Genomic DNA, 13851 nt, shown 5'->3' with positions numbered 1-13851 from the left:
AGTAGGGCAGATTAGGGCAGGGTAGGAGAGGCAGAGTAGGGCAGGGTAGGAGGGGCAGAGTAGGGCAGGGCAGGGTAGGAGGGGCAGAGTAGGGCAGGGAGGGAGGGGAGTAGGGGGGGGGGGCAGAGTAGGACAGGAAGTGGGCAGAGTAGGGCAGGGAGGGGGGGAGTAGGGCAGGGAGGGGGGGAATTGGGGGGCAGAGTAGGGCGGGGAGGGAGAGGAGTAGGAGGGGCAGAGTAGGACAGGAGGGGGGCAGAGTAGGGCAGGGTAGGAGGGGCAGAGTAGGGCAGGGAGGGGGGGGGGGGGAGTAGGGCAGGGGTGCGGGGCAGAGTAGGACAGGGTGGGGGGGCAGAGTTGGACAGGGAGGGGGGGGCAGAGTAGGGCAGAGCAGGGGGGAAATGAGTAGGGGGAGCAGAGTAGGGCAGGGAAGAGTAGGGGGGGCAGAGAAGAGCAGAGTAGGGGGAGCAGAGTAGGGGGGGGCAGAGTGGGGGGGGGGGGGGGGGGGGGCAGAGTAGGGCAGAGCAGGGGGGAAATGAGTAGGGGGAGCAGAGTAGGGCAGGGAAGAGTAGGGGGGGCAGAGTAGAGCAGAGTAGGGGGAGCAGAGTAGGGGGGAGCAGAGTAGGGGGGGGAAGAGTGGGGCAGGAAGGGGGGGGGGCAGAGTAGGGGGGGGGCAGAGTAGAGCAGATTAGGGGGGGGGGGGGCATAGTAGAGCAGAGTAGGGGGGGGGCAGAGTAGGGGGGGCAGAGTAGGGCAGGGAGGGGGGGGCAGAGTAGGGGGGGGCAGAGTAGGGGGGGGGGGTACTTACCGACATGGCAGCATGGTCATTGCAGTTATTCTGAGCAGAACCAGAACCACCCAAACAAATGAAACATGTCCAGAATAGGAGGGAGAGAAAGGATGGCAACAATAAATGGACAGGAAAAGAAAAAACAGAGACAGACCCAGCATGCTTGGCAGAGGAAGTCAAATCAATAGAGAAATACATTATAGATGTACATCACTGTGGGAGACAGAGGAGACATTCCTTAAGAAAAACATCTTAAAAACAGAACGGGAATAAAAAGCTGGAAATGATTGTATTCAAGATAAGGAAGCTGGTGTACAAAGCAACCAGGTCTGGTTTGGTCTGGTGTTCCACCAGCAACAGGTCTGGTCTGGGATTAGGGGTCTGGTCTGGTCTGGGGTTCCACCAGCAACAGGCCTGGTCTGGGGTTCCACCAGCAACAGGCCTGGTCTGGGGTTCCACCAGCAACAGGTCTGGTCTGGGGTTCAACCAGCAACAGGTCTGGTCTGGGGTTTCACCAGCAACAGGTCTGGTCTGGGGTTTCACCAGCAACAGGTCTGGTCTGGGGTTTCACCAGCAACAGGTCTGGTCTGGGGTTCCACCAGCAACAGGTCTGGTCTGGGGTTCAACCAGCAACAGGTCTGGTCTGGGGTTCAACCAGCAACAGGTCTGGTCTGGGGTTCAACCAGCAACAGGTCTGGTCTGGGGTTCAACCAGCAACAGGTCTGGTCTGGGGTTTCACCAGCAACAGGTCTGGTCTGGGGTTTCACCAGCAACAGGTCTGGTCTGGGGTTCCACCAGCAACAGGTCTGGTCTGGGGTTTCACCAGCAACAGGTCTGGTCTGGGGTTTCACCAGCAACAGGTCTGGTCTGGGGTTTCACCAGCAACAGGTCTGGTCTGGGGTTCCACCAGCAACAGGTCTGGTCTGGGGTTCCACCAGCAACAGGTCTGGTCTGGGGTTCCACCAGCAACAGGTCTGGTCTGGGGTTCCACCAGCAACAGGTCTGGTCTGGGGTTTCACCAGCAACAGGTCTGGTCTGGGGTTCCACCAGCAACAGGTCTGGTCTGGGGTTCCACCAGCAACAGGTCTGGTCTGGGGTTCCACCAGCAACAGGTCTGGTCTGGGGTTTCACCAGCAACAGGTCTGGTCTGGGGTTCCACCAGCAACAGGTCTGGTCTGGGGTTTCACCAGCAACAGGTCTGGTCTGGGGTTTCACCAGCAACAGGTCTGGTCTGGGGTTTCACCAGCAACAGGTCTGGTCTGGGGTTTCACCAGCAACAGGTCTGGGGTTTCACCAGCAACAGGTCTGGGGTTTCACCAGCAACAGGTCTGGGGTTTCACCAGCAACAGGTCTGGGGTTTCACCAGCAACAGGTCTGGTCTGGGGTTTCACCAGCAACAGGTCTGGTCTGGGGTTTCACCAGCAACAGGTCTGGTCTGGGGTTTCACCAGCAACAGGTCTGGGGTTTCACCAGCAACAGGTCTGGGGTTTCACCAGCAACAGGTCTGGGGTTTCACCAGCAACAGGTCTGGTCTGGGGTTTCACCAGCAACAGGTCTGGTCTGGGGTTTCACCAGCAACAAGAGCACAGCGTATGTCCTCTGTCTCTAGCTGCTTCCCGACCAACTGGGATTGGCTCTTTGGTCTGTTTCATTGCAGTTGTTCTCCCCCAGAAATTACAATCTCATTTTGTTATGTCGTTTTGCTCTAACGATTCATATCCTCCCCAGTCACTCTTCAGTCTAACATTATGCCAAGTCATTTTCAAAACATAGAATGATCTTGTTCCCTTGAGCTTTTCTGTGGAACTAAAAGAGAATGAAAATGGCCCCGAAGATAAGCAGTACACAACTCCAACACTGAATACACATTACTGTAGTACACAACTCCAACACTGAATACACAGTACTGCAGTACACAACTCCAACACTGAATACACATTACTGTAGTACACAACTCCAACACTGAATACACATTACTGTAGTACACAACTCCAACACTGAATACACAGTACTGTAGTACACAACTCCAACATTGAATACACAGTACTGTAGTACACAACTCCAACATTGAATACACAGTACTGCAGTACACAACTCCAACACTGAATACACATTACTGTAGTACACAACTCCAACACTGAATACACAGTACATAACACTGAATACACATTACTGCAGTACACAACTCCAACACTGAATACACAGTACTGCAGTACACAACTCCAACACTGAATACACAGTACTGCAGTACAGGACTGTGTGGGTATCATCAACAGCGTCACTCAACCCAATGAGAAGCACAGTAGATACAAGTCACCACCGTGACGTAACACTGATACAAGAACAACACTTCAACAAACACACTACCACAATAACTCACAACAAAACTCCATCTCCCAGAGTTCCCCTGCCTGCGGGGGGGGGGGAGTGGCTAACTCACCGGCAGGTGTGTGAAGACCTGGAAGGTGCTGCGGAGGAAGTTGATGAGGTCCATGAGGTATCCACTGGCCTGGCCGTCCGACTCCGGCATGCCCCAATCATAGTCTGCCAGCTGGATGAACTCATCTATCTTCTGGTTCAGTTTGGTGTAGATCTCTCCCTCCGCTGCATGGCGTGCATCCTGGATACACCAGACAGGGAACACCAGCACGTCAGTACTACGGAGGTTACTACAGACAGGGAACACCAGCACGTCAGTACTACGGAGGTTACTACAGACAGGGAACACCAGCACGTCAGTACTACGGAGGTTACTACAGACAGGGAACACCAGCACGTCAGTACTACGGAGGTTACTACAGACAGGGAACACCAGCACGTCAGTACTACGGAGGTTACTACAGACAGGGAACACCAGCACGTCAGTACTACGGAGGTTACACCAGACAGGGAAAACCAGCACGTCAGTACTACGGAGGTTACACCAGACAGGGAACACCAGCACGTCAGTACTACGGAGGTTACACCAGACAGGGAACACCAGCACGTCAGTACTACGGAGGTTACTACAGACAGGGAACACCAGCACGTCAGTACTACGGAGGTTACTACAGACAGGGAACACCAGCACGTCAGTACTACGGAGGTTACTACAGACAGGGAACACCAGCACGTCAGTACTACGGAGGTTACAACAGACAGGGAACACCAGCACGTCAGTACTACGGAGGTTACACCAGACAGGGAACACCAGCACGTCAGTACTACGGAGGTTACTACAGACAGGGAACACCAGCACGTCAGTACTACGGAGGTTACTACAGACAGGGAACACCAGCACGTCAGTACAACGGAGGATACACCAGACAGGGAACACCAGCACGTCAGTACTACGGAGGTTACTACAGACAGGGAACACCAGCACGTCAGTACTACGGAGGTTACACCAGACAGGGAACACCAGCACGTCAGTACTAAGGAGGTTACTACAGACAGAATGAGCTGAACGTCAGTACTACGGAGGTTACTACAGACAGGGAACACCAGCACGTCAGTCCTACGGAGGTTACACCAGACAGGGAACACCAGCACGTCAGTACTACGGAGGTTACTACAGACAGGGAACACCAGCACGTCAGTACTACGGAGGTTACTACAGACAGGGAACACCAGCACGTCAGTACTACGGAGGTTACTACAGACAGGGAACACCAGCACGTCAGTACTACGGAGGTTACACCAGACAGGGAACACCAGCACGTCAGTACTACGGAGGTTACACCAGACAGGGAACACCAGCACGTCAGTACTACGGAGGTTACTACAGACAGGGAACACCAGCACGTCAGTACTACGGAGGTTACTACAGACAGGGAACACCAGCACGTCGGTACTACGGAGGTTACACCAGACAGGGAACACCAGCACGTCAGTACTACGGAGGTTACTACAGACAGAATGAGCTGAACGTCAGTACTACGGAGGTTACTACAGACAGGGAACACCAGCACGTCAGTACTACGGAGGTTACTACAGACAGGGAACACCAGCACGTCAGTACTACGGAGGTTACACCAGACAGGGAACACCAGCACGTCAGTACTACGGAGGATACACCAGACAGGGAACACCAGCACGTCAGTACTACGGAGGTTACTACAGACAGGGAACACCAGCACGTCAGTACTACGGAGGTTACACCAGACAGGGAACACCAGCACGTCAGTACTACGGAGGTTACTACAGACAGAATGAGCTGAACGTCAGTACTACGGAGGTTACTACAGACAGGGAACACCAGCACGTCAGTACTACGGAGGTTACTACAGACAGGGAACACCAGCACGTCAGTACTACGGAGGTTACACCAGACAGGGAACACCAGCACGTCAGTACTACGGAGGTTACTACAGACAGGGAACACCAGCACGTCAGTACTACGGAGGTTACTACAGACAGAATGAGCTGAACGTCAGTACTACGGAGGTTACTACAGACAGGGAACACCAGCACGTCAGTACTACGGAGGTTACACCAGACAGGGAACACCAGCACGTCAGTACTACGGAGGTTACACCAGACAGGGAACACCAGCACGTCAGTACTACGGAGGTTACTACAGACAGAATGAGCTGAACGTCAGTACTACGGAGGTTACTACAGACAGGGAACACCAGCACGTCAGTACTACGGAGGTTACACCAGACAGGGAACACCAGCACGTCAGTACTACGGAGGTTACACCAGACAGGGAACACCAGCACGTCAGTACTACGGAGGTTACTACAGACAGAATGAGCTGAACGTCAGTACTACGGAGGTTACTACAGACAGGGAACACCAGCACGTCAGTACTACGGAGGTTACACCAGACAGGGAACACCAGCACGTCAGTACTACGGAGGTTACACCAGACAGGGAACACCAGCACGTCAGTACTACGGAGGTTACTACAGACAGAATGAGCTGAACGTCAGTACTACGGAGGTTACTACAGACAGGGAACACCAGCACGTCAGTACTACGGAGGTTACACCAGACAGGGAAAACCAGCACGTCAGTACTACGGAGGTTACTACAGACAGGGAACACCAGCACGTCAGTACTACGGAGGTTACTACAGACAGGGAACACCAGCACGTCAGTACTACGGAGGTTACTACAGACAGGGAACACGAGCACGTCAGTACTACGGAGGTTACTACAGACAGGGAACACCAGCACGTCAGTACTACGGAGGTTACTACAGACAGGGAACACCAGCACGTCAGTACTATGGAGGTTACACCAGACAGGGAACACCAGCACGTCAGTACTACGGCGGTTACACCAGACAGGGAACACCAGCACGTCAGTACTACGGAGGTTACTACAGACAGGGAACACCAGCACGTCAGTACTACGGAGGTTACTACAGACAGGGAACACCAGCACGTCAGTACTACGGAGGTTACACCAGACAGGGAACACCAGCACGTCAGTACTACGGAGGTTACACCAGACAGGGAACACCAGCACGTCAGTACTACGGAGGTTACACCAGACAGGGAACACCAGCACGTCAGTACTACGGAGGTTACACCAGACAGGGAACACCAGCACGTCAGTACTACGGAGGTTACACCAGACAGGGAACACCAGCACGTCAGTACTACGGAGGTTACTACAGACAGGGAACACCAGCACGTCAGTACTACGGAGGTTACACCAGACAGGGAACACCAGCACGTCAGTACTACGGAGGTTACTACAGACAGGGAACACCAGCACGTCAGTACTACGGAGGTTACACCAGACAGGGAACACCAGCACGTCAGTACTACGGAGGTTACACCAGACAGGGAACACCAGCACGTCAGTACTACGGAGGTTACTACAGACAGGGAACACCAGCACGTCAGTACTACGGAGGTTACTACAGACAGGGAACACCAGCACGTCAGTACTACGGAGGTTACTACAGACAGGGAACACCAGCACGTCAGTACTACGGAGGTTACTACAGACAGGGAACACCAGCACGTCAGTACTACAGAGGTTACTACAGACAGGGAACACCAGCACGTCAGTACTACGGAGGTTACACCAGACAGGGAACACCAGCACGTCAGTACTACGGAGGTTACACCAGACAGGGAACACCAGCACGTCAGTACTACGGAGGTTACTACAGACAGGGAACACCAGCACGTCAGTACTACGGAGGTTACTACAGACAGGGAACACCAGCATGTCAGTACTACGGAGGTTACTACAGACAGGGAACACCAGCACGTCAGTACTACGGAGGTTACTACAGACAGGGAACACCAGCACGTCAGTACTACGGAGGTTACTACAGACAGGGAACACCAGCACGTCAGTACTACGGAGGTTACTACAGACAGGGAACACCAGCACGTCAGTACTACGGAGGTTACTACAGACAGGGAACACCAGCACGTCAGTACTACGGAGGTTACTACAGACAGAATGAGCTGAACGCCAGTACTACGGAGGTTACTACAGACAGGGAACACCAGCACGTCAGTACTACGGAGGTTACTACAGACAGAATGAGCTGAACGCCAGTACTACGGAGGTTACTACAGACAGGGAACACCAGCACGTCAGTACTACGGAGGTTACTACAGACAGAATGAGCTGAACGTCAGTACTACGGAGGTTACTACAGACAGGGAACACCAGCACGTCAGTACTACGGAGGTTACTACAGACAGAATGAGCTGAACGTCAGTACTACGGAGGTTACTACAGACAGGGAACACCAGCACGTCAGTACTACGGAGGTTACTACAGACAGGGAACACCAGCACGTCAGTACTACGGAGGTTACTACAGACAGGGAACACCAGCACGTCAGTACTACGGAGGTTACACCAGACAGGGAACACCAGCACGTCAGTACTACGGAGGTTACACCAGACAGGGAACACCAGCACGTCAGTACTACGGAGGTTACACCAGACAGGGAACACCAGCACATCAGTACTACGGAGGTTACACCAGACAGGGAACACCAGCACGTCAGTACTACGGAGGTTACACCAGACAGGGAACACCAGCACGTCAGTACTACGGAGGTTACTACAGACAGGGAACACCAGCACGTCAGTACTACGGAGGTTACACCAGACAGGGAACACCAGCACGTCAGTACTACGGAGGTTACTACAGACAGGGAACACCAGCACGTCAGTACTACGGAGGTTACACCAGACAGGGAACACCAGCACGTCAGTACTACGGAGGTTACACCAGACAGGGAACACCAGCACGTCAGTACTACGGAGGTTACTACAGACAGGGAACACCAGCACGTCAGTACTACGGAGGTTACTACAGACAGGGAACACCAGCACGTCAGTACTACGGAGGTTACTACAGACAGGGAACACCAGCACGTCAGTACTACGGAGGTTACTACAGACAGGGAACACCAGCACGTCAGTACTACGGAGGTTACTACAGACAGGGAACACCAGCACGTCAGTACTACGGAGGTTACACCAGACAGGGAACACCAGCACGTCAGTACTACGGAGGTTACACCAGACAGGGAACACCAGCACGTCAGTACTACGGAGGTTACTACAGACAGGGAACACCAGCACGTCAGTACTACGGAGGTTACTACAGACAGGGAACACCAGCACGTCAGTACTACGGAGGTTACTACAGACAGGGAACACCAGCACGTCAGTACTACGGAGGTTACTACAGACAGGGAACACCAGCACGTCAGTACTACGGAGGTTACTACAGACAGGGAACACCAGCACGTCAGTACTACGGAGGTTACTACAGACAGGGAACACCAGCACGTCAGTACTACGGAGGTTACTACAGACAGGGAACACCAGCACGTCAGTACTACGGAGGTTACTACAGACAGAATGAGCTGAACGCCAGTACTACGGAGGTTACTACAGACAGGGAACACCAGCACGTCAGTACTACGGAGGTTACTACAGACAGAATGAGCTGAACGCCAGTACTACGGAGGTTACAACAGACAGGGAACACCAGCACGTCAGTACTACGGAGGTTACACCAGACAGGGAACACCAGCACGTCAGTACTACGGAGGTTACACCAGACAGGGAACACCAGCACGTCAGTACTACGGAGGTTACTACAGACAGAATGAGCTGAACGTCAGTACTACGGAGGTTACTACAGACAGGGAACACCAGCACGTCAGTACTACGGAGGTTACACCAGACAGGGAAAACCAGCACGTCAGTACTACGGAGGTTACTACAGACAGGGAACACCAGCACGTCAGTACTACGGAGGTTACTACAGACAGGGAACACCAGCACGTCAGTACTACGGAGGTTACTACAGACAGGGAACACGAGCACGTCAGTACTACGGAGGTTACTACAGACAGGGAACACCAGCACGTCAGTACTACGGAGGTTACTACAGACAGGGAACACCAGCACGTCAGTACTATGGAGGTTACACCAGACAGGGAACACCAGCACGTCAGTACTACGGCGGTTACACCAGACAGGGAACACCAGCACGTCAGTACTACGGAGGTTACTACAGACAGGGAACACCAGCACGTCAGTACTACGGAGGTTACTACAGACAGGGAACACCAGCACGTCAGTACTACGGAGGTTACACCAGACAGGGAACACCAGCACGTCAGTACTACGGAGGTTACACCAGACAGGGAACACCAGCACGTCAGTACTACGGAGGTTACACCAGACAGGGAACACCAGCACGTCAGTACTACGGAGGTTACACCAGACAGGGAACACCAGCACGTCAGTACTACGGAGGTTACACCAGACAGGGAACACCAGCACGTCAGTACTACGGAGGTTACTACAGACAGGGAACACCAGCACGTCAGTACTACGGAGGTTACACCAGACAGGGAACACCAGCACGTCAGTACTACGGAGGTTACTACAGACAGGGAACACCAGCACGTCAGTACTACGGAGGTTACACCAGACAGGGAACACCAGCACGTCAGTACTACGGAGGTTACACCAGACAGGGAACACCAGCACGTCAGTACTACGGAGGTTACTACAGACAGAATGAGCTGAACGTCAGTACTACGGAGGTTACTACAGACAGGGAACACCAGCACGTCAGTACTACGGAGGTTACACCAGACAGGGAAAACCAGCACGTCAGTACTACGGAGGTTACTACAGACAGGGAACACCAGCACGTCAGTACTACGGAGGTTACTACAGACAGGGAACACCAGCACGTCAGTACTACGGAGGTTACTACAGACAGGGAACACGAGCACGTCAGTACTACGGAGGTTACTACAGACAGGGAACACCAGCACGTCAGTACTACGGAGGTTACTACAGACAGGGAACACCAGCACGTCAGTACTATGGAGGTTACACCAGACAGGGAACACCAGCACGTCAGTACTACGGCGGTTACACCAGACAGGGAACACCAGCACGTCAGTACTACGGAGGTTACTACAGACAGGGAACACCAGCACGTCAGTACTACGGAGGTTACTACAGACAGGGAACACCAGCACGTCAGTACTACGGAGGTTACACCAGACAGGGAACACCAGCACGTCAGTACTACGGAGGTTACACCAGACAGGGAACACCAGCACGTCAGTACTACGGAGGTTACACCAGACAGGGAACACCAGCACGTCAGTACTACGGAGGTTACACCAGACAGGGAACACCAGCACGTCAGTACTACGGAGGTTACACCAGACAGGGAACACCAGCACGTCAGTACTACGGAGGTTACTACAGACAGGGAACACCAGCACGTCAGTACTACGGAGGTTACACCAGACAGGGAACACCAGCACGTCAGTACTACGGAGGTTACTACAGACAGGGAACACCAGCACGTCAGTACTACGGAGGTTACACCAGACAGGGAACACCAGCACGTCAGTACTACGGAGGTTACACCAGACAGGGAACACCAGCACGTCAGTACTACGGAGGTTACTACAGACAGGGAACACCAGCACGTCAGTACTACGGAGGTTACTACAGACAGGGAACACCAGCACGTCAGTACTACGGAGGTTACTACAGACAGGGAACACCAGCACGTCAGTACTACGGAGGTTACTACAGACAGGGAACACCAGCACGTCAGTACTACAGAGGTTACTACAGACAGGGAACACCAGCACGTCAGTACTACGGAGGTTACACCAGACAGGGAACACCAGCACGTCAGTACTACGGAGGTTACACCAGACAGGGAACACCAGCACGTCAGTACTACGGAGGTTACTACAGACAGGGAACACCAGCACGTCAGTACTACGGAGGTTACTACAGACAGGGAACACCAGCATGTCAGTACTACGGAGGTTACTACAGACAGGGAACACCAGCACGTCAGTACTACGGAGGTTACTACAGACAGGGAACACCAGCACGTCAGTACTACGGAGGTTACTACAGACAGGGAACACCAGCACGTCAGTACTACGGAGGTTACTACAGACAGGGAACACCAGCACGTCAGTACTACGGAGGTTACTACAGACAGGGAACACCAGCACGTCAGTACTACGGAGGTTACTACAGACAGAATGAGCTGAACGCCAGTACTACGGAGGTTACTACAGACAGGGAACACCAGCACGTCAGTACTACGGAGGTTACTACAGACAGAATGAGCTGAACGCCAGTACTACGGAGGTTACTACAGACAGGGAACACCAGCACGTCAGTACTACGGAGGTTACTACAGACAGAATGAGCTGAACGTCAGTACTACGGAGGTTACTACAGACAGGGAACACCAGCACGTCAGTACTACGGAGGTTACTACAGACAGAATGAGCTGAACGTCAGTACTACGGAGGTTACTACAGACAGGGAACACCAGCACGTCAGTACTACGGAGGTTACTACAGACAGGGAACACCAGCACGTCAGTACTACGGAGGTTACTACAGACAGGGAACACCAGCACGTCAGTACTACGGAGGTTACACCAGACAGGGAACACCAGCACGTCAGTACTACGGAGGTTACACCAGACAGGGAACACCAGCACGTCAGTACTACGGAGGTTACACCAGACAGGGAACACCAGCACGTCAGTACTACGGAGGTTACACCAGACAGGGAACACCAGCACGTCAGTACTACGGAGGTTACACCAGACAGGGAACACCAGCACGTCAGTACTACGGAGGTTACTACAGACAGGGAACACCAGCACGTCAGTACTACGGAGGTTACACCAGACAGGGAACACCAGCACGTCAGTACTACGGAGGTTACTACAGACAGGGAACACCAGCACGTCAGTACTACGGAGGTTACACCAGACAGGGAACACCAGCACGTCAGTACTACGGAGGTTACACCAGACAGGGAACACCAGCACGTCAGTACTACGGAGGTTACTACAGACAGGGAACACCAGCACGTCAGTACTACGGAGGTTACTACAGACAGGGAACACCAGCACGTCAGTACTACGGAGGTTACTACAGACAGGGAACACCAGCACGTCAGTACTACGGAGGTTACTACAGACAGGGAACACCAGCACGTCAGTACTACGGAGGTTACTACAGACAGGGAACACCAGCACGTCAGTACTACGGAGGTTACACCAGACAGGGAACACCAGCACGTCAGTACTACGGAGGTTACACCAGACAGGGAACACCAGCACGTCAGTACTACGGAGGTTACTACAGACAGGGAACACCAGCACGTCAGTACTACGGAGGTTACTACAGACAGGGAACACCAGCACGTCAGTACTACGGAGGTTACTACAGACAGGGAACACCAGCACGTCAGTACTACGGAGGTTACTACAGACAGGGAACACCAGCACGTCAGTACTACGGAGGTTACTACAGACAGGGAACACCAGCACGTCAGTACTACGGAGGTTACTACAGACAGGGAACACCAGCACGTCAGTACTACGGAGGTTACTACAGACAGGGAACACCAGCACGTCAGTACTACGGAGGTTACTACAGACAGAATGAGCTGAACGCCAGTACTACGGAGGTTACTACAGACAGGGAACACCAGCACGTCAGTACTACGGAGGTTACTACAGACAGAATGAGCTGAACGCCAGTACTACGGAGGTTACTACAGACAGGGAACACCAGCACGTCAGTACTACGGAGGTTACTACAGACAGAATGAGCTGAACGTCAGTACTACGGAGGTTACTACAGACAGGGAACACCAGCACGTCAGTACTACGGAGGTTACTACAGACAGGGAACACCAGCACGTCAGTACTACGGAGGTTACTACAGACAGGGAACACCAGCACGTCAGTACTACGGAGGTTACACCAGACAGGGAACACCAGCACGTCAGTACTACGGAGGTTACACCAGACAGGGAACACCAGCACGTCAGTACTACGGAGGTTACACCAGACAGGGAACACCAGCACGTCAGTACTACGGAGGTTACACCAGACAGGGAACACCAGCACGTCAGTACTACGGAGGTTACACCAGACAGGGAACACCAGCACGTCAGTACTACGGAGGTTACTACAGACAGGGAACACCAGCACGTCAGTACTACGGAGGTTACACCAGACAGGGAACACCAGCACGTCAGTACTACGGAGGTTACTACAGACAGGGAACACCAGCACGTCAGTACTACGGAGGTTACACCAGACAGGGAACACCAGCACGTCAGTACTACGGAGGTTACACCAGACAGGGAACACCAGCACGTCAGTACTACGGAGGTTACTACAGACAGGGAACACCAGCACGTCAGTACTACGGAGGTTACTACAGACAGGGAACACCAGCACGTCAGTACTACGGAGGTTACTACAGACAGGGAACACCAGCACGTCAGTACTACGGAGGTTACACCAGACAGGGAACACCAGCACGTCAGTACTACGGAGGTTACACCAGACAGGGAACACCAGCACGTCAGTACTACGGAGGTTACTACAGACAGGGAACACCAGCACGTCAGTACTACGGAGGTTACTACAGACAGGGAACACCAGCACGTCAGTACTACGGAGGTTACTACAGACAGGGAACACCAGCACGTCAGTACTACGGAGGTTACTACAGACAGGGAACACCAGCACGTCAGTACTACGGAGGTTAC

At 53.3% G+C, this 13851-nt stretch overlaps 1 protein-coding gene across 4 annotated transcripts in view; it reads right to left on the bottom strand.

Moving 5' to 3' along the window:
* The window catches only part of LOC139381507 (exocyst complex component 6-like), a 129803-nt gene that overhangs the window by 44268 nt on the left and 71684 nt on the right, over nt 1-13851 (bottom strand). For 2 of the 4 annotated variants that reach the window (XM_071125110.1, XM_071125111.1), the window contains exons 16-17: nt 3228-3407; nt 806-835 (exon numbers count right to left, since the gene is read on the bottom strand). In XM_071125110.1, coding sequence (XP_070981211.1) covers nt 806-835; nt 3228-3407 — 210 coding nt within the window. The remainder of the gene's footprint in view (nt 1-805; nt 836-3227; nt 3408-13851) is intronic. The other 2 variants (XM_071125112.1, XM_071125113.1) reach the window with 1 other exon arrangement.

Source organism: Oncorhynchus clarkii, chromosome 23 (assembly GCF_045791955.1).
Source record: "Oncorhynchus clarkii lewisi isolate Uvic-CL-2024 chromosome 23, UVic_Ocla_1.0, whole genome shotgun sequence".
NCBI classification, from domain to species: Eukaryota; Metazoa; Chordata; class Actinopteri; order Salmoniformes; family Salmonidae; genus Oncorhynchus; species Oncorhynchus clarkii.
The sequence above is the reverse complement of the archived record's forward strand: the minus strand, read 5'-3'. Positions and strand labels throughout refer to the sequence as shown.